This window comes from Artibeus jamaicensis, unplaced genomic scaffold, assembly GCF_021234435.1.
Source record: "Artibeus jamaicensis isolate MK-2021 breed Jamaican fruit bat unplaced genomic scaffold, CSHL_Jam_final scaffold_3307, whole genome shotgun sequence".
Classification (NCBI taxonomy): domain Eukaryota; kingdom Metazoa; phylum Chordata; class Mammalia; order Chiroptera; family Phyllostomidae; genus Artibeus; species Artibeus jamaicensis.
In genome coordinates, this window is record NW_026522040.1 from 6,340,368 (window position 1) to 6,368,092 (window position 27,725).

Genomic DNA, 27,725 nt, shown 5'->3' on the forward strand with positions numbered 1-27,725 from the left:
CTGGGATTGCACGTTCATCTCTCCCTTTTCTGAGTCCAGATAAGTTTCTTACATTTTCCGAGATACCGTCTGTCACAATTCATTCTCGAGGGTCCTCCTCTGATGCCAGTTTTCTGACTCTTCACTGACAACTTCCTCTTCCCTGACTGTGTCAGCTCTGTGCATAAATTGCAGTTACTTCTTCATGTCTCTTGTTCCACTGCTACAGCGACCTCCTCAAGAATAGTGTATTATTATTTTGTTCCCTCAACAAGCCTGACACATAGACATTGACCAAATATAATCTGAATAAAGGAAAGTGGGAGACATGTGAGGGGTGAGGTGATGAGAGAGAGTGGGAGTGAGAAACAGGGGTGGTCAGTTTAGTACTAAGCACTTCAGGCTTTGAAAGCATGGAAGGGAATAAGGAAGTTTTAAAAGGAAGTGAGGTGAAAAGGAAGATGAAATGCCAGCTTTGACAGTGGATCCCTGCTTTAGAATGTTGCCATCTACATGAATGCAAACTGATGATGTATCACCAGTTTCAAGATAGAAAATAAATTAATTTCTCCTTGGAATTTAAGTACTAGTATATTTGTTAAAGTCTATACTTGTTCTTCTGTGAATAACTCAGAAAAACTTGGATCCCTGACAGATCTAGCCATCTTACAGAGTTTTGTTGTGTTTTTTTTTTTAACTCCTTGCCTCATTTCTTGGTTGCCCCAATTTTAATCAAAGCTGGGTTTCCTGGAATGAGTCGGCTAAAGTGAAAGGAAATACTTTGGTCACCGTCCTTATGAAATTCTTTGTGGTTTGGAAGTGGTACCCCTTTAACATTTCAGCAGTTTCATTGATGTCCGTACACAGTGAGTGTGGCAGAGCAATGCCAGTAACTGAGCTTCAGAAAGAGAAGTTCAAATGCAGAACCTTCACCTTTAGAGACTGGATGATAAAACTCTGGGGAGGGGAGTCAGGGGATTGATTGCTTTCTTAACTTTTGTCATGGCACTAGTTAATAAATTAATACAAAAAAATTTTCTTGGCAAGCACCTTCATAGCTCAGAAAAAATTTCTTTTAATGATTATTTTGTATAAAAAGTTGTATTGCTTTCAGAGATTGTTAGTTTTGGGGGGTTTTTTTGTTTGTTTTTTTGGGGACTCTAATGCATTATAAGTAAATGACATTGCCAGGAGAATATATAGTCTTATCAGTAATCAAAAGTTTAAGATTGAAAGTAATGAGTTTTGGGTATCATCACTTTTTTCCAATTCTGAAATTGCTTTCAGTACAGAAATACTTTAAAACTAAATGTTCTCTAGATACTTTTTGCTGCTCACTGACATCTCTTTTTACAGGATTCATGAATAAAATTTTCCATCCCAACATTGATGAAGCGTAAGTAACTTTAAAAATGTTTAAACCTTAGCAGCAACTGCTCTTGATTAGCATTCACCTCTCTTCGATATACAAAAACTTTCATTTTCTTTTTGGATTTTATCGGCAGATAGGACTGTGTGAATGGTCACTTAAACTGTAGAGTCCCAGGAATATGGTATACTGACCACTTAGTTCAAATTCTACTATTGGACTGCTTAGCTTTTCCACTGTCATGAGTGGGTCCTTCATTTTCTTGATAGCCAGCTAGCATTTGTAATATTTCAACATCTCTGTTCTCTTTGTATAGACACAACTTAAGAGAACTGTTTCCAATACAGTGTACAGATTTATCATTTTCAGCCCTTAAAGTATTTCTCAGTGTGCGAGAGTAAAACAAACATGAATAATTGTAGTTTCGTTTCAGTTATTGAATCTTAATTGTCCCTTTCTTTCCTTCTGTTATGAGAGATATTTTAAAATGTGATACCAGTGCCTCCTATTTTATTACTTTCAGTGCTGTTTAGAATATGTGATTATTTGTTCTGCATTTTTTTCCTTGTTATGGCACTAAATTTTTGTATTCTGTGTGCACACACATACATGTACAATGGGGCATTCAGACCCCTGTGTGAGGAGGGCATGCACCTGCATCGAGCCCGTGGTCCTGTGATACTTCTGTGCATGAGTCGCCCTAACAGCAGGACGCTCTCTCCTGCAACTGCAGTGCGGCCGTCAGACTCAGGGGCTGAATGTTAATGTAGTAGTAGTTTTTAATCTATTGCCACATCCTGCCAGTGTTTCTTTTTTAGCATTTTTTTTTCATTCAATAAAGGATCCAATCCAGGCGCAAGTATTGCATTTAGTTGTTATGTTTCTGCAAACTAATCTGGAATTACTTTAATCATCTTTTTATGAAATTGGTATTATTTAGACCCATTATTTTATTGGATGACTGTCCCTCCGTTTGGGCTTGTCTGATGTTTCCTTACCATGACACTGAGTACACACGGCCAGAAAACCACAGAGCAGGCTGTGTCCTCCTCAGGTGTCCCCTTCTGAGGCACACAGGCCTGCCGGCCTCTAGTTACCAGTGCTCATTCTCATCTCCCGGCGAAGATGTTGTTGGTTACTCCATTGTATCGTGACAGTTTTTGCCCTTCGATCTGTAAGGAGACACCTAAGACAGGGTGGGGGGGAAATAAGTTAACAGTTGTTCGTGTGGGAAATAACACAATAATAAATAATAGTGCAAGAATATATTCTGTTTCATGCACTCACAACTGTAAACCTATTTTGCCATACCCTAAATATTCTCATCATGTTTCCCTAAATGGGATTCTTTTTTTAATGATCTATTAAAAGTATTTTTCTTGATAAATAAAATTAGTTGCCAGATACATGCAATTAACTTTCTGATTTTTAAGAAAATGCCATTCTTTCCATCTGTTTCAGGTCAGGAACTGTGTGTCTAGATGTAATTAATCAAACTTGGACGGCTCTCTATGGTGAGTTTGGCCATGGAATATTTTTTAGACGTATTGAGACATTGCCTTAAAAATATCACGTGGCTTTTCTTCTCTGATTTAAGATGTTTTGTTGGGAATGGGAAGGGATTTTAAAGCCCTGGATGGGAAAGTTTGATCGGGGCTGGGGGGGGCGGTTCTCATAAGTTTAAACTTTGGTGTAGCAGAAGTTCAAAATAATCTTGTGAGGTTGTGAAATTAGAGTGATATATGCAGACACAGAAATATATATAGAACTCTTGGCATATCTGTGTATATTCAGAAACACATTATATACAGTTTATCTGTAATACCTATTACTTTTAGAAACACTTTTAGCAATGTCCCTGTGAAATGATACAATGAATAAAGAGGTTTAGGGGGATCATCTATTTCAAAGGCTGGGACCGTGCCATGAAGCAAAGAATAATTTAGCTTTACCTGTAGTGCCGAAGCTGACATCTCTTCCAGTGGATCCACAGCGAGTTGCCTAGCTCAGCAAAATACCATGCTGAACATCACAGAGAAGTACAAGGAATATGAAGCCTTCTTTCCCTGAGCTTGTAACTGGGTTGGAGAGCTTACAATACTTTAAAATACATTTGAAGTTAATTAGGGCTGCAGCAGATTGGCGTGTTGCCCCCCATATGTCTGATGTCCCATGCGTCACAGACCTGCCCTGCCGAGGTGCACCCTGCCCCTGGAGGCTTTCCCTGACACTCGGGCTGGGAGCCGTCTCTGGCCACTCTTACATTTTATAACTCTTTTTTGTGGCCCGCATTTCCTTTCTACGTTGTGTTGTTGTGCCTGTATATTTTGTGCTACCAGATCATTTCCTGCCTTAAGAAGCAGTTGAGGTGTGCATGTCTGGTTTGTCTTAAGTCCCGGCGCTCCTCCCACAGTGCCTTGCACTGGTACATTCAAAAGAATGAGTGGTACAAACAGGTGCCGAGTACAAGAAGAGGGAGAGGAGACCACTTTAGGTTGGGGTTAACCAGGATGGCCTCCTGTTGTTTAAGAGTTGTGAGACCTTGTAAAGGTTTAAAGTATGCAGACATCTGTCTTCCTGCCACCACCATCCGTGAGTCACCTTGCCACACACCTTGTACAGAATGGTGCCTGAGAATCTCAGAGGAAGGTTGGTCACCAGCAGCCCACAGTAATCCTTCCTTTTTCTTCTCCTGATGCTGCCATCAGGAGAATTATTTTCTCTGCCTGGAGTTTTCTTCCCTAGTCTTTCAGTGGCTGGTACCTTTTCTCACCTCAAACCTAACTTCCCATGAAGCCTCCTTTCCTAGCCCCTGCCTCTAAAGTAAGCACCCCTCCATATCATGACCCCCCGTTTTAATAATATGTCTTTAAAACCAGTGTCTGTTCAGTGTTTATCTTGTCCTAACAGAGTGCAAGCTCCGAAGGAGCAGGGGCTTTGTAGTGTGTGTGCACGTGTACACACACATGTGTCTAAGACGGTGCCTGGTGTGCAAGAGGGGGTACAAGTCTTTTTTGAATTAACGAGTGGCTTCTTCATACCCAGTGCTGTTTAACGTGAGAGTTTTAGGGAAATTACAGCTTATAAGAAAAATCAGGCAACAAGAAAGAAGATAATACACTCCGGAATCCTTTTAAGATGGTTTGTTTGATGAAAAAGTCTCATGGCCAGCTGCCTGGAATATCTGATGTAATGATGTCTTTTCTTAAACTGCATTCACATTTTAGAAATGTACATAACAAAATACTGCAAGCTGGTTCCAATTACAATAAAGTAAATTGGATGTGAGTTTAACTAATTCTTTTACTATCGACCAGAAAATCTTTGTGAAAGAGGTTTGCTGATTCTCAAGTACCTCACATCTCAGAACAGGTTATTTTTATTATTTTTATTTATTTTTCGCTTTTTTTTTAAAGACTTTATTTACTCTCAGAGAGGGGAGGGGAGGAGAAAGAGAGGGAGAAAAAACACTGACTGGTTGCCACGTGCCTGCCCCCAGGGGAGGGCCTGGCTTGTTACTGGACCTGGCCGCCTTTGGGTTTGCAGGCCACTGAGCCCCACCAGCCAGGGCAGAACAGACTATTTTTAAAGTAATAGCTTTATTGAATTACAACTTACATACATAAAATTCACCCATTTAAAGTGTGTAGTTTGATAGGTTTTAGTTTCTTCACAGTTGTGTGCAGTCATTACCTCATTTTCAGTACAAACCCTTTCATTCCCCTGAAAGGAAATCCCTCACCCTTAGCCAGCACCCCCTTCTCCTCCCGTCCCCACGCCCCAAGCCTAGGCTACAACTCCTCTGCTCTTTGTATAGATTCGTTTATCCTAGACACTCCTTATGAATGGAATTGTAAAACTTGTGGCCTTTTGTAACTGGCTCTTTTCATTTCATTTCATATAATCTTTTCAAGATTCATCCATCTTGTAGCATGTATTAGTACTTCATTCCTTTTTATGGCCAAGTGGTGTTCCATTGTACAGATATCCCACATTTGTCAGACGATGGAGATTAGGGTTGTTCTTACTTTTGGGCTGTCGCAGATGCTTGTGCACCAGCTTCCACGTGGACATAGGTTTTCTTTTCTGTTGGGTGTTTCACCGAGGGGCAGATGACTGGGTGGAATGGTGGCGGCAGTCTAACTGGTAGAGGAACTCCCAGACTGTTTCCCGGAGTGGTTGTGCCATTTTACATTCCCACCAGCAGGTGGAAAAGGTTCAGAACAGACTTTGAAGCAGAAGGCCAGCGCGACCAGGGTTTCATCCTGTCCATAAAATGTTAGAACATGTTCTTGTGTGACCCTGCAAAGCATTTAATAACAGATCAAACCGCATTGGTCAAAGTGAACTTTGATTTCCGTACTACATGTGTTTGAGTTGTTAAATGTTTCATGTGATGCACGTGTGTGGACATGTTATCCTCACAGGTGAGAGCAGAAACCAGAAGAATACATTTAGAGTATAGCCCAAAGTATTCTGGATGTGAGAGAATTGTTTTGATGTGTTGCTTTAACCCAAACTTTTCCTCAAGAAAATTTCAGATTTATGTTATTTAAATTTAAAAAATTTTTAATTTAAAATTTCTCTCACGGATCATTCTAGGAGCAAGTAAATATGATTTATATCAAAGTATTTGTAGAGAGGGTTGGTTCTGAGTACCTCATTTCTTTCAGTCTTACCTGATCCAAAGATCTAAACCAAATTTTTATTAGAAACTGCTAAAGCCTCTGGCATTGAAGATTAAATCATAATGGGTGAATGCTGAATCCCTCAAATTTTTGCTATAATTCTTGAGAAAATCTTCATTCAAAGGCCAAAAAAAATTTAATTTAGTATGTTAACAACTAATATTACGAAGTTGGCATATTAGCAGAAATAACTGAAGAGCAGCAGAGGCTTAGCCAGGCAGTGAAAGCTGCTTTTAACAGCGCTGCTGTCCAGTGTGGTGAGCAGCAGGGGTCACGGAGGAGTTTCCTGCAGCTCACTTTCCCCCGGGGCCTGTGCTGGGCCTGGGATGCAGGTGTCTGTGTGTAGTAGCAATTCCCAGTTGCAATTTCAGACTTTCCTTACCATAACTGGGTAATAAACAGTGCTTACGTTTGTAGCAAATTCGGTCCTCTATTCTACCCTCCAGACTCCTCCTCCACCCACCCCAAAATAATGATTTCTGGTTGCCCATGGGATTCACTGCTCCTGTTCTCATCCGGGTTTTCGTTGCCAAGCATACAGCAGTGTGTTCATTCAGAAGCTCAAAACTGGCATAATTGTAGTTTAATCAACCAGTAATTTTTAATTTTATATCACTTAACCTTGCAAGAGTGCTCATTACAGTGGGTAATTTGGCTAATTTTCTAGAGATGCCTGTCATCAATATGAGGTTATCTCTTGAGTATTTAGGTTCCATTGTTACTCTCGTGCACTAAAAGGAAAGAAGAGGGTGCCATCACAGGATGGATGCATTTGGCCTCCCGTGCCTTAGCATCTTTTCTTTACATCTCTCCCTGCTTGCTCTTCCAGACCAGACAGCAGTGATGAAAGCGCTGGGAAACTGCAAATGTAGCCAGGGGGTCTGGATTTCAGTTTCAGAAACAGCTGTAATTTTTAAAGACTGGTGGAAGGGAAGTTCATTAAGCCATAAGTAGCTTTTTAAGCTCCCCCTTGTATTACTCAGTTTTTTTTTTACTCCAAAATATATATTTTGTCCACAGTTAATCTTTTCAGCCCAGACTCTTGGATGTCAGGTACCTTCACTGAAATACAGCTTTAATATCCCTCCCACGTGTCTGGGCCATGCATACTTGACCCCTGCAAGTTGTGGTTTATCTCTGCAACTTTCATTTTACTCACTCCTCAACTGACTTGGTAAATTACTTATTTTGTGGATTAAGTTGTGGACATGGAAGGTGGTTCTTATAGAAACCGGCAGGCAGTTTATAATTTTATTCCTGCCCTTAGGGTTGCTAGCCCATAGACTGGATACTTCCCTCGTTTGGCTGGTGAGAGCAATCAACATGTGGGAAATTACTTCCCTTAGGTCACCCGGGGTATCATAGCAGACAGATGAAGGTGACCGCAACAGAAAGAGTGCGTGAAGGGACTTAGAGATTAGAATTAGACAAGAGAAAGTTTAACTAGGCATTTAGAAAATTTTTAAACCATGAATTTATTTAATAGTAATAAATGACGGCCTAATGCATTTAAGCTGCTAAATGAATGTAAGCTTTCTTGTGTTGTAAATACTTATTCCACCTCTCTTTGCAGTTAGATAGCCTGTAAATCTTTCCAAACAATTCAGATTTTGGCTGAAGGTCAATGTACCTTAAAATAATGCTTTACTTGGAATTAGTGTTTGCTGTTTCCAGACTTTTTTGTGTAGTTACACAGATAAAAGGTATATGTATCTGTCTGCATGGATGGTTGGCCAACAACTACTGTTTGAACAGGCTTGAAAACCCAGTATTGATCTGTCCACGTGGGAATCACAAACATCATCCTGCCTTTGAACAGCTGGCTGTCGTTATGAGTCTCTGGGACAGGCCAGGTAGAGCAGTTTCTGTCGAGTGTTGGGATAAATGTCAGCGGTGGCAGATAAAGAAGAACTCTGCTGAGTTTGGATTTGATGGCTTCGAGTGTGCTTAGCCCCATCATCTACCTCCTGTATCTGTCTGCTTGGAGATACTCAGATGTGGTGTTGGTATGAGGCTCAGCGTTTAATCCACTGTACACGGACAAATGGGATCTTTTGGATTGAACAACTTAGCAGAAATTTATTAAAAACACCACATTCACATCCACTGGTGGTCAGCATTAGAACCGTGGAGTGGTCCAGGCCGTGTGGATTGTGAGACATGAGCTAGACTGTGAAAGACAGCTACAACTTGGTCCTACTTTCTTTGAGGCTGCAGTTTCAGGACTCAGTTGTGATTATATGGATTTGTTTTCTCTGTATTTGCTTGTGATCGCTGTGTATAAGTCAAGTCTGTACCTGTGCACAGCCACTTACTTGTGACTGCATAACATTATCTTGTTCTTTTCTGATAGGAAGGAGGACAAACTAAAATATCTAGTAATTAAAAATTTTAATAATGAGTTTCAGCATGACTGTAAGAATACCCAAGTAGTTAATTATATATTAACTGCACTCATTTCTGGAAGGTTAATGACAAATCTTACTACCATGTTTTAGCTTGCAGTTGTTCAAGGTAATTAGGGTCACACCATGTTTGAACTAGGATGACCTCTGAAGAACACCTAAGGGAGGTGGTTAATGTTTTGAGATTGACATGACAACCAGGGGGATTGTTTTTGATGAAAGAGCCTGTTTTCTTCATTCTGATCTAACTATTAGCATTCATTTTCTTTTGCAGATCTCTGTGGTTAAATTACATTGTGGGGAGGGAGCTGCATTTAGGCAGCGGATGGGAACTGGGTCTCTAAGTTAGTGGAATGCTTTAAACTATTCGTGTTACATAACTGCATGCCCCTGGTTGGTAGTCTGCCACTTAGCAGAATGTGTCTAGTGCCTTACATCTTTGACATTGCCCTTCCCCACATAGAACAGAAATACCTGTATTTAGCTTGGAATACTTAAAAACTGTAATGCTGCTTGCCACTGGTGAGATTAAGTATACTCATATATGGCAAAAATTCTTTGGACATCTAATTACTAGTTCTTATTAATTCCTACTACTTGCTCTTTTTTGTGAGAGAGGTGTGAGGGAGGGAGGTGCTTTTTTTTTTTTTGGTCTGCATGACCCTCTTCATGAGACCTTGTTCTGTCTTTTAAAAATTCCAATAGACTTACGAGAACATACGTAAACCTGATCAGCTCAGACTTTGTGTACATTTTATCCACAGAGAAAAACCGTCTCGGTTAAGCAAGCAACTGGACACATTCTTGAATTTGGTGGCTGGATGTGCTATTCCATAGCAGCGTGTTAGCACCTGTAAACCAAATCCAGCGTGGCCGGCCTTTGTGGCAGCTGCCTCGGCTCGCCACAGGTTTGCCCTCAGAGTGGCTGTGAAATGACCTTTTCTCGTTAAGGATGGGTTCAGACTAGTTAGAGAATGTTATTTTAACTCTCTAAGCCTTTTTTTCTTTCAAGTCCTTCCTATTCTTGGGCATTTAAAACAGGAAAAAAGCCTCCAGTTGATGGGCTACACATAGAATTTAACTCGTTCTTCATGTTCACAGACTGAGCAGGAGAAGATTAAAGTCAAGAATACTCAAATCCATTGGTAAGATCGAAACTTAGGAGCTGATGAAAGAGTAGAAAAGTAAGAATTATTAATGAATCCCAGATTATTAAATGAGTGAATGAAATCTGAAATTTTAATTTATTTGCCTCGTTTCAGTCTTACCCCCAAAATTGGCTGCATACGTGTCTGGATGTATGTTTTTCACACACACAGTAGGTAGCCCCTCCCCCAAGAAAACCTTGTGGGATGAATGAAATGGAATTTTATCCTTGGGTCTTATTTTGAATACATTTAAAATTCATGACTTGCTTAGCAGTTCATGATGAATTAATTACAATTCCTTGTAAGATGAGCAAAAGTCAATCCATAGGCTTTCAAATGGTCAGTTCCTGATTTTCTAAAGTAAATCAAAGATAAGAATAACATGAAATCCCAGGTGATCCCAACTTAGCCATTAGTTTCAGCCATGGCTGAAGCCGAAGGAAAGAGATCTGTGTGAGTCACAAAGCAAATCAGCTCCTAGTGCTGTTGGCCCATCTTTTTGTCTTGTCTTCCCCTCCTTTCATCAGTCCTGCCCCCTGTCGAATTACAGAACAGTTCAATGCCATAGGGAGTGGTGGCTAGCTCCTCCATTCACAACTCGCAAAGCCAGGGCCCTTCTCCAGAGGGGAAGGGGACAGTGAAATATTAATTTGGTTGGACAGCATGATACTGGAATACGAAGGGTTGCGAAGGAAAACAAGGGGAATTTGGCACTTCATGAGAAATGACCTGAGTGATTGTTTTAAGGAGGCTGATTACAAAGGCAGAAGTTTACAGCCTGGAAGGCCGGCCAGCAGATGGTTGCCTCAATCCAAGGCTGGAATGATTTACTGAGCCTGACATAGTTACATGGCGGGGGAAACAGAAGAGGAACTAGATGTGTTTTATTAGGACCAGTAGAGGGTCTGGAAAACTGACTGATAGGTGGGGAAAAGGGGGACAGCCCAACCGTCGTCCTCCCAGAGATTTGGGCCAAGGAACAGTGTTGGAGGCAACCTAGCCATTGGGAGAAAGGAATAGGTTTTCAGGGAAGTAATTTTAGACATGCTGAGTGCGATAAGGCCAGAAATATAAAGGACTGATTAGGAAGAATTGGTTGTTATTAGCATAGGCTTATTGTAAGATGATGAGCTTCCCAGAATGGGAGTGTATAAAGCTAATTCTTAAAATACAAATTCCACAGAATTTACACTACTGATGTCTTGCCAGACAAGCTTTTCTGTAGTTTGCTTTTAAAAAAAGAAGGAACCTGGGGCCCTGGGCATCTAGGAGATAAGGAGTAGGATGGGAAAAGTGGGGTGAGAGGCGGCATTTGAGACAGCGTGGATGGTGCTAAGCACCTGGCCCTAGCTGTACTGTGTGATGGTGGTGTTTTCTGAGTCTCAGCGTTGTGGGTGTTACATCTGAAAAACAAATGAAGGTTGTGCAAGTTAAAGTCTCTGAGACGGCTGCCTGCTTGGTAATTGTGGTTCCTGGTGGGGCAGACCAGGAGGAACTGGGCGTCCACAGGGTTTTTAACCTAAAGAGAGCAGAGTACATTACAAGAGTTTCCACTTTGATTTTCAACGCAATAAAGGAAGAAGAAATGACTTACGGTCACTGGTTCATGAACAGCCAAGAGCACAACAAAAAATGTGTGATTCGCATCCTCCATGTTTTCTCCTTTAAGCAGTACACCATCTTTTGTAAGTCACTGGAGTTGTGGTGCTTTACTTTGCGAATGGGTGCTTTCCCCCCCAGTGTGACTCATTTTAATTAACATGTATTCCTTAAGAGAGGCAGGTAGAAGTTTTTACTCTTAAGAAGATGGCATATTGGTATTAATATTTTAGTCTAGTCCTCTTTGATGCAGTTCACAGGCTATTTTACACTAATTTTTAGCAATGTGTAGCTCTTCATTGTAAGGAACTGCAGTACTGTATAGATCTTTTTGCGGGTGAAGAAATTGAGGTACAGAGAGGAAGAGACCTGCCCAAGGTCAAAGAACTAGTCAGTGGAAGTCTGAGATTCGACTTAGGGTCTTCTGGGCTTTTCCTCTTGTGTTCACCACTAAGGCGCCAGCTCCCCCTTTGCTGGGAACAGCTCCGCCCAACCGGAGCTGCTCTACTGCCTGTCCACAGTGTGTTAGGGGATACCCACACTACCTGTTCTGTTCCGCTCTGAAGCAGCCCTTCAGTGTCCTCTAAACTGGATCCACTTTCCCCTGCCCATGGTTTGGAATACCTCCGCCTGGAGGAGAGGTGGTTACTTTTAAAGGGCCTGCAGAACAGAACAGGGAAGAGGTCAGGGAGGGCTACTCAGCTAGAGCCTCCTCAGCAGCTTAGCTACCAAGACAGCATTTTCTTGAGCAAAGAACCCCACAAGCAAACAACCCTCTTCTCATTTGGTTTCTGGGGTTAGGGGGTATGTACAGTAGGCAGTGGTTTCTGGCTGTGCATTTTTGCACACCCTGACACGCAACACACACACACCAGTCGGTCCTAAAGCAGAATCCCTGGGGTAGGTTCGAGACCTCAGCATGCATGTTGTGAAAAACTCCTTAGGTAGAGCTGATGGACAAACAGCCAAGACCTAGATTCACCCATAACCCATTGCTCCTGACTGAATGGGCTAAATGATAGGCTACTGCTTTAGACGAGAGATCACTGTGATTTGAATGTTTTAAAAAGTTAAATATGAATATAAGTTATGAGTTTATGTGCCTGAACAGAGGTATGGGTGTTGTGATACTGTTAACATGGACACTAGTAAGACCAGGCTGAAGAGTCCGTCCCAATGCACTGCATTTTGGTAAGTGCTGATTTAGTCCAAGGCAAAAGGTAAGAGTTGTTTGTTCATCATAAACCATGCTTCTCTGGAATCTTGGCACTTTCTCTAAAGATGAAGGCAGCCAGTAGTGGAGCCAGCTGATGATAATCTGTAGATTAGGTGACCCGCATCTGACTCTTCCCTTTCAAAAAGTGGAAGGTTAGTGTTTTTTCAAGACTTTGGAATGGTAGATTTGTTTAAAGATTTTATTTACGGTATTTATTTTTAGAGAGAAGGAAAGGGAGGGAGAAAGAGGGATGTGAGCAAGAAACATCCATCGGCGGCCTCCCGTATGTGCCCCAGCTGGGGGCTGAACATGCAACCCAGGCGTGTGCTCTGATCGGAATTCAAACTGGCGACCTTTCATTTTATGGGATGGCTCCCAACCCATCTGAGCCACGCCAGTCAGGGCAAAATGATAGATGTTTTTATTATTATTAATAGTTCTAGGGGGGGGTGTTTATTACGGGTTTTTCCAAAGACGAGTATCTTTATTTCATTTTTTTTGTTTATAGTTTAGGTCTCTTCTGCCAACATACTTATCTTGAAGATTCTGTGCACATCTGCATGTTAGAGAGAGATTTCTTTGGGGAGGACCCTGTCAGTAGTACTCACTCTGTAAGCCATCTTCAGGAATGCGTCACTGCTTTAACATCCTGGCCTTCAAAAGCTGCCATCTTTACCCAGAACTGGGCTGCGTACTTTCCCTTTTCTGTTCTTCTGTACTACAGATGTGACTCAGCATCTGTAAAATGGATCAAAAGTATCTAAGCGCAGGAAGATGGTAGGCACAGGAAGGAAGAACCAGTAATTGAGGATTCTCTTACATGTTGGTACAAATGACCTGGGCAGAGCAGAGCCACTTATTGGGAGCTTGAAAAACCTAAAGTGGTGAGGAAGGGTGTAAAATCTCTTCCTGGAACACAGGACACCCCTGGTTATGAAACATGTCTGCAATATTGGAGTCCTGTCTGGGAGCACTTCTGAACAAGAAGTGAGTAAGCCCGTACTTTTTTTTAAGGTTTTGTTGTTGGATGATAGGAATCCTCCACTGCTACTTAACACTTGTGAGCAGCCGGGGTCGTGAGGCCGGGCCGGAGAAGCGCCCAGGTCACTGCGAGTGGGTGCGTGCGAACAGCCTCGGGCTGCGTCCTGTGGTTGAGCTGCTTGAAAAGGAGCACACCGCCTCCGAAATGTCAGGGAGCTCAGTCCCAGAAACGCCTGAAACACCAAGAGGCCATGTTGCTGGCCTTGAACTTCTGAAAACGGAAAGCTTTGAGGAGGGAGTGGCCATCTCCGAGGGTACACGATTGTGGTGCTTGTGCCATCATGAAGGTGAGGCAGTCAGTGTTCATTTTATCTAGTAACTGAGGCAGCATTTTGGATAGGCCTGGGTTGGAAGCCCAGCCCTTTGGGCAGGTCACTCCACCTCTTTCTGCCTCGGTTTCCCCACATGCAGAATGGAGGTAGTAATGGAACCTCCCTCATCGGCTGCGGAGAAATGAAGAAGTGCCGGCTGCTGCTGAGCGCCTGGCTTGGACCTGCTGTGTGGGCGTCAGCTGTTGCCGCCATTACTGTTACTGCTGCCTGTGTCACTGTGACTCGTAATGACTTCCCTCCTCGGGGATCATGTGTCATTTGTGAAGCTTCCACGCGCCTTGTTTTTCCTTATTAATTTGCTTACCTTTCTGGCATTTTTCTACTACTGTCTTAATAACCCACCCATCCAAGGATGAAAAGAAAAAAAGTTTCAGATTTGTCATGTTTTATTAAATGTGTCAAATACACAGAAAAAGAAAGGACGTATTTATGGGGAAATGCTATTTTCAAAGGTTAAAAATAATAAAGTGGCATTTGAAGTGTGAACAGTAGAAATTACAAGCCTGTTTCCTTGACGTAACTCTGAGAATATTCTGTGGACGCATACTGTACATACTTGTGATTCCAGAGATGCACCAGCGGGTGGGCTTCCACCTCCCAGCTCCAGAGCACGCGTTCTTCCCTGTCCCTCATTAACGAACCGTTCTCAGTGGTTTTGCATAATGAATGGGTAATTCTTGGCTTGCTGGGTACGTTGCTTCCTTTTCAGAAAATGATGAGTAAAATGGCAGTGAAAATCCTAGTGCAGATGGTTGGTTGGGGATTATCTTGGAAGATTTCTTTTTCTGTTTTGATCAGGAATTTCTGCGTTTGTTTCCTGATGCACAGGAAACTGACTGTAACGTGATTCTTTGGAAAGTTAGCTTTATGAAGGTGAAAGAGCCCAGGTCCTTGTGATAACACCAAGGGACCTGAGCTGCCAAGTGCAGAATCTACTAGCCACCGGTAGTTACTCGCTGAGAATGAAGTAAAATGAGTGGTCCAGTTCCTCGTGGTCTCAGACATTTCATGTGTTCAGTAGCCACATGTGGCTAGTGGCTGCTGTATTGGACAGTGCAGATACGGAACAGCTCCGTCATTGCAGAAAGTTCCGTGGCATAGTGCAGCTCTAGCTTATTCTAGCTGCCCAGTTCCTTAACCTTACAGTGGCGAGGAAGAGCCACCTCCTGTTTGTAGGGTTTTCTAGAGCAGAGGCCGACACACTTTGGCTGCCTGTGTTTTAAAGGCTTTATTGGAATGCAGCCACACCTGTCTGTTTGCCTGTTGTCCGTGGCTGCTTCTGTGCTGCTGCAGCAGAGCAGTGTTGGGTAGGTATGACAGACCAGGTGTGGCCCGAGGCCTGCGGTTACTCCCCTTACAGAGAGTTTCCGAGCCTTTTTATCTAGACCAGGGTATCTCAGCCTCAGCACTACTGATATTTTGGCTCATATAGTTACTTGTCGTGATGGGCTGTCCTGGGCATTGTAGGATGTTTAAGCAGCATCCCTGGCCTCTCTCCACCACCTGCCCCCCTGCCACCTGGTTGTGACCACCTCAGTTTTCTCCAGACAGTGCCAGGCACCCCTCCAGGGAGCAGAGTCACTCCTGGCCGTGAGAACTAATTTACGGTGATGTGGCCTGATTTGTAATACTTACTTACTAAGTCCATTAAAAGAGCAGAATAAATTGAATACTTTTTAATGTTATTAGCACTCCCTCTGGAAACAGAAACGTCTCCTTTAATGTGTGGAGTAGCTAGAATAGTGCAGAGAAGTGGAAGCACTGGGGTCCCCCATTCACTGGCCTCTGACGGGAAGTCACAGCATCTCTGAAGTTGGTGGGGGTGTGGGGGCTGTTTCACAGGTCCCCAGGCCTGCCCGGTGAAGCACCGTGTGCTGCAGGGCTGTCGTTGCCTGTGGCGGGGTGGGTGTGTGTGCGCCCAGCTCCTTATGCTGAATCTGGCAAGAAGGGAGTAACTAAACGTTCATTAAGTGACTATTAACAAATGCAATAAATTAGTGTTTACCTGTCTTATTTATGATTTTAAGTGGTCCATATAGGTTCTTACCCTCATTACCCAGAACAATTGAATAACTCGTTATATTTATCTTAATTAGAAGTTATGAGAATTGAATTAAATGTCAAGACCTACAAAATTGTGTTTAGTTCTTTTAAGATCTGGTGCTTAAATACTGTCTAGAGTGGGGGCTTCCAAAGCTGGAGAAGGCCATGTTAATAGATGGACCCCCCTTGTGTGAGAATGTAGCATATTGGGGTGCACGTTTTAAATTAAGAAACAGTGTATGTAGAACTTCCAGATTCTCAGTTTAGAAAATGGGGTAAATTAGGGTTGGAACAGTCACCTTTCAAAGTGAGTATCAGGTATACTTTTATTTGGTTCTTCAAATTAAAATTAAATTAAAAAATTTTTAAATTGGTATTGAAAAGCATATGTAATGTGTAGTGGAGCCCACTTCCACGTGGTCCAGTATCTAGGAAGGTAGGTGGCTTTGACCGTGGAATTCAAGTGAATTTCAGGTGAACTTGTTCCGTGCATGATGTGCTTCTGTTTGTTTTCCCAGATCTTACCAATATATTTGAGTCCTTCCTGCCCCAGTTGTTGGCCTATCCCAATCCCATAGATCCTCTCAATGGTGACGCTGCAGCCATGTACCTCCACCGACCAGAAGAGTATAAGCAGAAGATTAAAGGTAAGGCAGCAAGTGGTTTCACCTGGAGACAGGAGAACTTAGTCTATTGGACTTTGATCATAAATCATCCTTCTTAGTCACTAATAACTTTTCTCAGGACCAAAAAGACACAGCTGCTGACTGGAGCAGAGCTCACTAGCCTCTGTTAGTAGTTCCGAGGGCAAGAGACAAACTCTGGGAGGCTGGAGGTGCCAGCACAGAAGAAGGGAAGGAGAGAGAGAGAAAGCAGAAGGAAAGATGAGACAGTGGGAGGGTTCACCGTCGGGTGTTAGTAGATGTGACCCTGCCAGAAATCCCTGTGGACATTCGTCCAAGAGGACATTTGCCTGCATTTCCTTCCTCTTGTCTTGTAAAATTAGAAAATTGAACTTGAGAATAAAATATTAATTGAAAGGTATAATCTCACATTTGTGTATAGACAGCTATCCTGGCCCTCAGGAAAACAATTCCTTTTGGGAGTTGGGAAAATAATGGCCACATTCAGCATTAGACTCTTAAAATTATGTCATTTTACCTGTTTAATTAAAAATATCCTGCTGGCTTCTTTGCTTGGTCCCATATGGGTGCACTTTCACGGGTGCGAGCTCTCCTCTCGGCACGGTCCTGCCCGCTGCGGACACCTGGCCCCCGTGCCCTGGGGCCGTGGGCATTTTCTCCTAGAACCTGAAATGCACCCGTGAAGGTAGAAACTTGTTGGTGATGGCAGCACCGGTGTCCTCGCCCTTTCTGGGTTAGGATCCTGTCTTCCCTTCCTCGATCACTGTGCATGCTCACAGGGCATGGGTTTCATGGAAAGGAATCACGGTCTCGAAGGCCGGTTAGAGCCTCACCCAGGCCTGCCGGTGTCCATCATGCTGCCCTCGTCCACTGTGTGTGCGAGGGCACCTCCACAGTGAGGAGGTTGGGCTCGGAGAGTTCCTCGGAGAGGAGGAGGAGGATCCAGAGTCCCTGGGGACAGGCCGTCCTTCCTAACAAAAGGAAGGCATTGAGCTCCACCCAGTCGTTAGCAGTGCTGGCCCATCTGCCTGACAGTTCAGAACCTGAGCTCCTGCGAGGCCTGTGCCCCTCTGAGGTACACTTGCGAGGAACGGCAGTAGGAGTCATTTGTGAGGGCCTGAACAGATAGGTCTTCGCTCGGAATCGTGCAGCTGTGAGACAGAGAAGCGTTTGGGGTGACGTGGAACATGGGTTTTCTTCTCAGTTCTCTCGTCTTCTGTGTTCTTTACAGGGTTTTGTTTGGTACTTTTGTTGAGATAAAGTAGCAATAGATCCACTCTAATTTACTTAGGTTTCAGATGCTTTGCAAATTGTGTATTTTGTGCAGCAGAGTATCTACATAGCCAAACATGTATTTTTTTTAAAGCAGCCAGTTTCAACCAGATGAAATTCTATTATGAGACTATATTAAAAATTTGACAAAGGGATCACTCAACAGGGTCTGCAACCTACAGACACCTCGGTGCGGCGCCTGTGTCTTTGTGCATCCAGTGCACCACAGCGATTGGACGCTAATCCTGCTAGTACGCAACTGCTGTGGTGCCAGCTGCACAAGGAACCCAGCCTACACCTCTGTCTTCGAATGGATAGTCCAGCTTTCTGAAGGGCTAATGTTGGCGATCGTTTCATCTTCCTGAGCAATCTGAGGAAATCACGGCCGTCAGCCTTGAGCTCACCCACCCGGCTTCCTGCTCTGGCTTTATTTATACTCACCCCATCTCTCCTCTGTCTCCTCCGATGGGAGGTGAAGGGTGTCCTGTCCTGCCTCAGACTCACTTCCCTGCCAGCCTGCAATCTTGTCCTCCCACGTATCTCCTTCCTCCTGCTCCCTCCGCGTTTTCTAGATCCCTTTAGGGGTCTTGCTGTTAATTTCCTTACATTTTCCAACGTCTCACTTCCATGCCTTAAACTTACGAGGTCTGGTTTGTTTCCCCTCCTATACTGAATCTGTGATCTCATGTCTTCCTGACATTTTGGACCCTTCGCAAGACCTGTTTTCAGGGACCTCTCTGTAGCTTTGGCTTTTTACCTGTTGCCTTTCTGAAAATAGTTCTCATCCCATCCCCAAACTTAGACATTCTCTTTAAGATTCAGTCCTTCAGTCCCCTACTTTCCTCCCCCACCGCTTAGGAAGCCTGTTTGCCCCTCACAACTTCAGATAATCCCCTTCAGGTAGACGATTTCCAAAAACACGTCTAGGTATGACCTCCCTCCCCGGCTGCCCACCGCACGGCCCCACGCCCAACAGCGCACACAGGTTGGTGTGCAGCCCCCTTACTGGGCTCAGGGTCTGCGCTCATGTGGCGTCGGTGCTGTTTCCCCTTGTAAACATGGGGCCGCCAGGAGAGCTCTGAAGACCCCACTTCCCTGCCCAGCCTTCACTGAGGGGCCTCTGAGTCTGCTGTTCCAGGTTCTCTACCCCCATGTACGACCTACATCTTTGCCTCTACTCCGCCAAATGCATCCGTATATGACAGTAAAATGCGATGAATTGCAGATACCCGACTATATTCTTTTTCTTAGGGAACATTTTAGCACTACAGAAAAACATAACCGTGCACCCACCATCTACCTCTAGATGAACCTGTGCGTTTCGCCTTGTTTGCTTCAAAAAATTTTTAAAGAAAGCAAGCAGATGTAGTTCTCTCTTCATGCTGTGTTTTAACATGCCAGCCACTTCCTTCTCCCTCGGCGCTTTGGGCGAGGCTGTGGCTTCCCCCAGATCGGCTGGGCTGGGCTCCTGCCAGGCCTTGGTCGGTCAGGGGTCCCTGCAGGTGGGACTCTTCCTGGCCCTCAGCCGAGTCCCTTCCTCTGTGCTTGCCTCTGATGGTACTTTTCTCTTGGTGACCTTGCTGTTGGTTTTTCTCTCTCCTGAAAGGCCTTGTCCTGGTAAGCACATAGCATGTCCCCTTGAGTGTTCGGGACTGAGAAGGCTGACAGTGTCAGATGGCTGCCACAGCCCGGCATCTTCTTTCTGCAAAGGAAGAAACAAAGTAGCCGACCCACTAGAGAGTAAAAATAAACTTTCTGGGGCTTTAATAATCATTTCTCTCACTCTAAAAGGTGAACTAAGGTTGGCTTCTATCTAATTAAGGGTGCTTTTTTTCAGCTCTGTAAAATTTTGTAACTAAGAATTTGTAGGACTCTATCTACTGTCTATGCTACTTATTTTCTGTACCTTCTCCCCCCTTCTCCTCCCACTCCCCTGTTGCTAACCCTCCTTCACATCTAGCTGTCCTTTTAGTTTGCTTTTGTTTTAGGTGTGGTTGTTAATAACTGTGAGTTTGTTGTCCTTTCACTGTTCATGTTTCTTTAACTTCTTTTTCTTAGATAAGTCCCTTTAACATTTCATATAATAAGGGCTTGGTGATGATGAACTCCTTGAATTTGATCTTATCTGAGAAGCACCTTATCTGTCCTTCCATTCTAAATGAAAGTTTTGCTGGATAGAGCAATCTTGGTTGTAGGTCTTTGGATTTCATGACTTGGAATACCTCTTTCCAGCCCCTTCTTGCCTGTAAGGTCTCTTTTGAGAAATCCGCTGACAGTCTGATGGGAACTCCTTTGTAGGTGACTGTCCCGTTAGCTCTTGCTGCTTCTAGGATTCTCTCCTTCATTTTAATTTTGGCTACTGTAATTATGATGTGCCTTGGTGTGTTCCTTCTTGGGTCCAACTTCTTTGGGACTCTCTGAGCTTCCTGGATTTCTTGGAAGTCTATTTCCTTTGTCAGATTGGGGAAATTCTCCTTTATTATTTGTTCAAATAAGTTTTCCACTGGTGGCTGTGCCTTTTCCCCTTCTGGTACCCCTATAATTCGGATGTTGGAGCGTTTAAAGATGTCCTGGAGGTTCCTAAGACTCTCCTCATTTCTTTGAATTCTTGCTTCTTCACTCTTTTCTGTTTGGCCATTATTTGCTTTCTTCTGGTCCACTCCATTGATTTGAGTCCCAGTTTTCTTTTCATTGCTATTGGTGTCCTGTGCAATTCCATTCATTTCAATTAGTTTCGCCTTCATATATTTGTCTAATTTGTGGGTATAATCAACCAGTTCTGTGAGGATCCTGATGACCAGTGTTTTAAACTGTGCATATGAGAGTTTTGCTATTTCTTCGTCGCTTAGATCTATGGACTTTGGGGCTTTGAGATCTTCTTGCGACATTTTTGGTCTGTTCTGGCCCTTTAAGTGTGAGAAGTGGTGCCTTGGACTCCCAGGTCGCTGGGTTGTGGCGCAGTATGTGGGGGTGTGGTCAGAGCAGGGAAATGGCGACCCCCCCTCTGCTGTTTCTCACAGCTGGGTGAGGATTAGCGTCTTAGGTGGTTCACCTGGGCGGGCCACTCAGAGTCGCTGGGTTATGACGCTGTATGTGGAGGTGGGGTCAGAGCAGGGAAATGGCGGCGCCCTCCACTGCCGCCCGCTGCGGGGACCCACCGAGCCCTGGTCCAACCGCCCGCTCCCTCGCCTGTCCGCCTGCGCACAAATGCGCGACCACAGTCAACACGCAGCACCGCTCCCCCGCTGTCTCCCCTGCGCTCGCTCACTAGGTCCAACCCTGTGCCTGGATTCCACACGCCTGAGTCCGGCTGACCGAGTCCTCCTGTGCAACCCCGCTTCACCAGCCGCTGGTTTCGCCCCTTACCGGTCAGGCTGAAGAATTTGTTGTTAACGGACTCCCGAAAAGTTCAATTTTCCGTGTTCTGGCTGTGTTTTCTGTTGCTAATATTTAATTGTCTCTAAACTTGGTTGTGTGAGAAGGCACGGCACATCCACCTATGCCTCCATCTTGGCGGAAGTCCTGTAGGACTCTTAAGTCAGAAATCTGCAGACTTATCTTGTAAAGGGCCCAATTTGGCCATATATGGTCTGTATCACTTATTCTTCTTTTTCCTTTTTTATTTAATTATTTATTTTTAGAGAGAGGGGAAGGGAAGGAGAAAGAGGGAGAGAGACATCAATGTGTGCTTGCCTCTTGCACGCCCCCTCCTAGGAACCAGGCCCACAACCCAGGCATGTGCCCTGACTAGGAATTAAACCAGGGACCTTTTGGTTCAGAGGCTGGTGCTCAATCCACCAGGGCTTCTTTCTTCCTCTTCTTTTTTTTTTTTTACACAACCCTTTAAAATTTTTTTCTTTTCCTTTTTTTTTTTTTTTTTTAAGATTTTATTTATCTTTAGAGGGGAAGGGAAAGAGAGAGGGAGAGAAACATCAGTGTGTACTTGCCTCTCGTGCATTCCCTGCTGGGAACTGGCCTGCAACCCAGGGCTCTCTTTATTTTTTTATAATGTATTTTATTGATTATGCCATTGCAGTTATCCCCTTCCCTGCTTCATTCCCCTCCACCCTGCATACCCCATCCTACCCACATTTCCCCCCTTTAGTTCATGTCCATGTGTCATAAGTTCTGTAGCTTCTACATTTCCCACACTACTCTTGCTTTCCCTCTGTCTGTATTCTCCCCACCGTCTATGCTACTTATTCTCTGTACATCCTCCCCTTTCTCTCCTCCCCCTACTCCCCTGTTGCTAACCCTCCATGTGATCTCCATTTCTGTGGCTCCGCTACTAATCTAGCTGTCCTCTTAGTTTGCTTTTGTTTTAGGTGGTTGTTAATAACTGTAAGTTTGCTGTCCTTGCACTGTTCATATTTTTTACCTTCTTTTCTTAGATAAGTCCCTTTAACATTTCATATATTCATATATAATGGCGATGATGAACTCCTTGAACTTCACCTTACCTGAGAAGCACTTTATCTGGCCTTCCATTCTAAATGAAAGCTTTGCTGGATAGAACAATCTTGGATGTAGGTCCTTGCCTTTCATGACTTGGAGTATTTCTTTCCAGCCCCTTCTTGCCTGCAAGGTCTGTTTTGAGAAATCAGCTGAAAGTCTGATGGGAACTCCTTTGTAGGTTACTGTCTCCTTATCTCTTGCTTCTTGTAGGATTCTCTCCTTCATTTTAATTTTGGGTAATGTAATTATGATGTGCCTTGGTGTGTTTCTCTTTGGGTCCACCTTCTTTGGGAGTCTGAACTTCCTGGACTTCTGGAAGTCTATTTCCTTTGCCTGTTTGGGGAAGTTCTCCTTTATTATTTGTTTAGATAAGGTTTCCCCTTGTTGCTGTTCCTCTTTCCCTTCTGGTACTCCTATAATTCGGATGTTGGAGCGTTTAAAGATGTCCTGGAGGTTCCTAAGCCTGTCCTCATTTTTTTTGAATTCTTGTTTCTTCATCCTTTTCTGTATGGTTGTTTCCTTCTTCCTTCTGGTCCCCACTCCATTGATTTCAGTCCAAGTTTCCTTCCTATCACTATTGGTTCCCTATGCATTTTCCTTCATTTCACTTAGTGTAGCCTTCATGTTTTCATTTAATTTGCAACCAAAATCAACCAGTTCTGTGAGCATTTGATCACCAGTGTTTTGAACTGTGTATCTGATAGGTTGGCTATCTCTTGGTCACTTAAAAGTATTGGCTCTGGGTCTTTGATTTGTTCTTCTGTTTGAGTCATAATGTTTTGGTCGGCTCTCGCCTGTTACCTATGAGTGGCAGAGCCTTAGTTGTTCACCAGGGTGGGGCAACCCAGTTGCTGGTTGTGACGCTGTATGTGGGGGCAGGATCAGAGAGAGAACAGTGGTGCTCTCTCAGATTTCAGTCCCCTCTGCCACTTCCCACAAGCAAATTGGGCCCTTCTGGTGCTGATTCCCATGTGGATGGGTTTGTGTACGTTCTAGGACCCTGTGGGTCTCTCCAAGGAACTTTCCTGTGAGGCTGGGAGTCTCTCCTGGCACCTTTTCAATCAGTGCTTTTAGGTTTTATTTCCTGGGCTGGGGCCCTGGGTTGCGTGGTCTGTCTTGCTGCCTGTTCCTGCCTAGTTTTATCTGCGCGCAAAGGTGTGCGCAGACCCTGGTCAGCCCTGAGCTGCCTGCACTCTTGGATCTGGCGGCCACCGCCTTTTCCTGTTGTGACCCCTCTTACCAGTCTGGTTGAATGGTTGTCAGACTTCTGTACAGTTCAATTTTCTGTCTGTTCTGGTTGTGTTTTTGTTTCTAAATTTTTGTTGTCCTTAATTTTGATTGTGTGAGGAGGCACAGTATTTCCACCTACGCCTCCATCTTGGCCAGAAGTCTAAAAATATTTTTAAAAAATATTCTTATCTAGGTTCCTGCACCAAGTTATTCAAATTTGACAAGTGCTTTTGGCTGTTTACCTTCCTCTTTCATTTAGTCTCTGTGATTCCAGGGAAAGAAAACAAAGCTTAAGGGTGGGAGGAGATGTTTGGGGTTTTTTCCTGCTCTAATTCTGCATGGGATTCTAAGTATCTTGCCTCTTCCCACTGTGGGTCGGCCATTTACTGGGGAACAGCATGCACCCAGAGACTTCAGGGACAAGTTTGTTTGTTCAGCAGTTTTTCAGCCTTGGTTATAGGAGCATAAATTTTATCAGCTGCATCAAAAACCTGACAGGCGGCATCTATTTAAATTAAAATTTATTTCTAAAATAATAGATTTGGGCTGATGATAATTACAGAACTGCAAATCTAAGAATGATGGGGGATTTCCTTATGAATTACTGTGGAATTATAACTAGTCCCATGCTGTCCGGGAAGTGGATGGTTTTATTAACACAGAAAGTTAAAAGAAAGTGCAGGCATCACATTTTTCTAAACCATCGAGTTTGGAGGAGGGCAGCCATACTGGGCAGCCTGCAAGGAGAGCTAGGGGGCTGGAGGACTGGAAGCCAGGTCACCCTGGTCATCGTCCTGCGGGTCCACTGACCTCCCTCTGCCGCACAGCAAGGCCCAGGGGGCGCTGGGCTGCCTTGCACACGTCCCTCGGGGAGGCGCTGGCCTGAGGGCGTTTTAGGGTGCTGGGGTGCAGTGTATTCGTTCCTCGGCAAGTCATGTGTCCTGCTTTGCCTCTCTCATTCATGGGGGCAGAATGTACAAGCCCCAAAGTCTCCCCTGTGGCTTGCACAACCACAGCTGCCATCTCCGTCACCCCGACATGTGAGGAGAGCGTGGACTTCCTGGGACTCGCCCACTTGGGGGTCACTGGAGTCCATGCCTGCCTGCTCACCGCCCTGTGTTTTCTTGACCCCTGTCCCCCATGCAGAGTATATCCAGAAGTACGCGACGGAGGAGGCGCTGAAAGAGCAGGAAGAGGGCACCGGTGACAGCTCGTCGGAGAGTTCTATGTCTGACTTTTCGGAAGATGAGGCCCAGGATATGGAGTTGTAGTAGCAAAAGCACCTGCTTTTCAGAAAGACTATTATTTCCTAACCATGAGAAGCAGACTATAATATTCATATTTAAACAAAGCAATTTTTTTTATTACTAAACAAGGTTTTTATGAATAATAGCATTGATATATATATATTATATATCACCCTTTAGATCTTGATTTCTTGGTCATTTCTCAACCTGAGGTGCATAGCATATCCCCACATTCCATTTTGGTAGCAATATGCGGTCCGAATGCATGCATTCACGAGTCCATTTGGCCAAGTCAGCCTGTGTGCTACTGAACTGTCAAAAGAAATGGCCGCTCTGATAGATAGACATGAGTAAAAATAACAGGAAAAAGTTGCTTCTTTTATTGATGGTTCCAAAGAAACAAACCAAACCAACCAGCTCTTGGATGTGAAGATAGAATAGTGCTTTTTCAAAATGGAAAGGAAAAACTGGGGAGGAGCGGCCTGCTGTGGGGGCCTTCAGCGCCAGTCATGCCGGAGCCGGCGCGCCTCCCTGTGACTCCTAGGTGGCCCCATTTCTGTGGAGTAACCGTGTAAACAGGGAGCTCATTGGAGTAATGAAACCTGAAACAATTTTTGCCTCAGATTTTGAGTACATTTTTATAGATAGATTCCTGCCCTTCTGGCCACACGGCCCTGCAGCCACGAGTGTGTTGCTTTGGAGAACCTTTGGAAAGTTTTCTGAACCTGATTCTTTCTCCTGGGGTAGAGCTTGTAATCCAGACCTTTTTTTCGAGGACAGGACAGGAAGAGAAGAGTGACCAAGAAGACGTTTCCTCTCGCCCAGCACGTGCAGAGTCACATCCTTGTCCTGTTGGTGGCCACCTGCGAGACCACTGCCCTGGACCGAGAGCTTTAAATCTGAGGGTGGTTGTGGGTTATTTTTGTTTGAGGGGTTTGGTTTTTTTGGTGTGTGTGTGAATTGTGCTTAGACAGGTTGCAAATTTAATACTCACCTACCAAGAGATGGCCGCCTCCTCCTCGGACAGCCGGTCAGCGGGCCATTAGACTCGGGAAGAAGACCCCGTCTGGTGGCTGTGACTCCTGGGCACGCTCACTCACGTCTTGGTTTTGGTTTTCCTTCTGCCGCTGCTCTTGGCAGCGGCCTGGTCATCATCTGCTTGCTGGGGTGGGAAGTGGGTATTTTAGACCCAGCACCTTCTGAATTTCAAATGAGTAATCACTGGAACAAATAAAGGTTCTTGTACCCAAAGTGACTCTACGTGGGGAAAACCAACCCGGCTTTTCTCAGAGTGTGACCAAATAGAGAAAAGGATTCAGAAATAAGGTGTAGTAAAACAGGTTGTAAAGGAAGAAGGTCTTCTCTTCTGTGTGTGTTAAGAGGAAATCAGACAGTTTGAAATGCCTGCTAATGAAATGTTCACTTAGCTCACCACACGTCCCGGTTGCTGGCGAGGGCCCTGCAGACGCGCGCTGCTGCTGAGTCGCGAGAGCCCTGGGTGGCGCCTCCGCCTTCTGTCCCGCCGCCGTGCAGCCCGTGGGGCAGGAGCGGAATCAGCCAATCCTACAACCTTCTCGAGACAGTTTTGGAATGTCCCACTGGGATAATTTAAGGTTTCTTTCTGATGTGTGTTTTTAGTTTAGAAGTGCTATATATTCCACAAGATTTGAGTCAATGAGGTTGGAAAATACCCTTTTTTTATTCAAAAAGCACAATCCTTTGAAAATCTATATAAAGTACAATTTGCTTTTAGCATGATTATTTTCCTAAATAAAAAAAAGACAAATAATTCACTTATTTTATGTTGATAACGGGCATGAAGCAAAAGGTTTTCTTTCAAAAAACATTGCGAGTGCAGTTGCGTAGGGCTGTGGTTAGTTCCGTGCTGAGTTGCCTGGCGTCCGTGGCTCGTCGGAAGGGTAGTGTTGACCGTGTAACGTGTGATGGTGTGCTTACCTCTTATCTAGCACGTTGTCTTCTCACTGTTGGGGGAGGGGTCGCTGCTGGCACTGACTTGCTCACCTGCTGAAGTAGCAGTTTGCTTGTGGTGTAACCTTCATTGTAGGTGCAACGTAGGGTAGGCTTACAGTGCTGGGTGGTGATTGGAGTTCAGACAATAAAAAATTGCATTTTTTCAATATTGTATGAACACTAGTGTTCTAATTACCCTCCCAGGAAAAATGATGTCCCGATAATAATTGCTTTAAATCTTATCCAAAGCACACTAGGAGAATCGAGTTTAGGAAGGTGTATGAGTAGGGCCATGGCTCTGCTCCCCGCCTAAATCCACGTTTTCTGACGAAAAGACATCAGCTTGCCTGCGGTCCAGAGCTCCAGCCCTGGAAGCCTGGTGGTGCAGAACTCCCAGCCGAGGACTCGGTGGGGGAGGCTGCAGGGACAAGCAGAGCGGAGTGTGGCTGCTCTGTGCGCGCGTGTCTCCGTGTCCGTCCTTGTGTGTCCATCCAGATTCGTGTGTTGAAGGTATAATTAGGACTTCTCTATTAGCACTGGAAGCTTCTGGAATTGCTACCCCAATCAGGCTTTGTCTCTCATTCTGTGCAAGTCCGTCACATCGGAGCACCAGCCTTGGTCCCCTGCGTGTGTTTGGTTCTGTGTAGGTCTTTTCCTCTCGACTGCAAAACTGACTTTGGATAAGTTGAACAGAATCCCTCCTTAATGCTTAACTTTCCGTCCCCTCCCTGGACCCGGAAGAGGTGGGTGTAGGACGCCGTACTCGTGTAGAGGGAGCTGGAAGACGCCTGGCTGTGAATCTAGGACGCTGGGCCCCCAGTGGTAGGATGGGAGCACAAGGCCGAGGCAGGGGCGTTTCAGCACCGGAAGCCTTTCCAGGCAGCCCCATGGCAGCCCTCGGAAAAGTGCCTGGAGCCGCTCAGAGAGGCTGAATGTTACTGCTTTTAAAGGTGGTGGTGGTGAGTCAGAGTTGCTTCTGGCAGTTCCCCTCCTTTCTTAGTACCGGTAGTTTTTGAAGTCCCACCTTGGGGCGTACCAGCGCTGGCCACTCTCTGCCCCTGTTGAAACAACTGAGCTCAAGCTCTC

The 27,725-nt window shown here is 44.6% G+C and overlaps 1 protein-coding gene across 4 annotated transcripts in view; it reads left to right on the plus strand.

The window, feature by feature from the left end:
* The window catches only part of UBE2H (ubiquitin conjugating enzyme E2 H), a 113,937-nt gene extending 87,131 nt beyond the window's left edge, over positions 1-26,806 (plus strand). For all 4 annotated transcript variants that reach the window (XM_037165818.2, XM_053657074.1, XM_037165819.2 and 1 more), the window contains exons 4-7: positions 1,336-1,375; positions 2,810-2,862; positions 16,339-16,467; positions 24,568-26,806. In XM_037165818.2, coding sequence (XP_037021713.1) covers positions 1,336-1,375; positions 2,810-2,862; positions 16,339-16,467; positions 24,568-24,692 — 347 coding nt within the window. In that variant the 3' untranslated portion in view covers positions 24,693-26,806. The remainder of the gene's footprint in view (positions 1-1,335; positions 1,376-2,809; positions 2,863-16,338; positions 16,468-24,567) is intronic.
* The last annotated feature ends 919 nt before the right edge of the window (positions 26,807-27,725 follow it).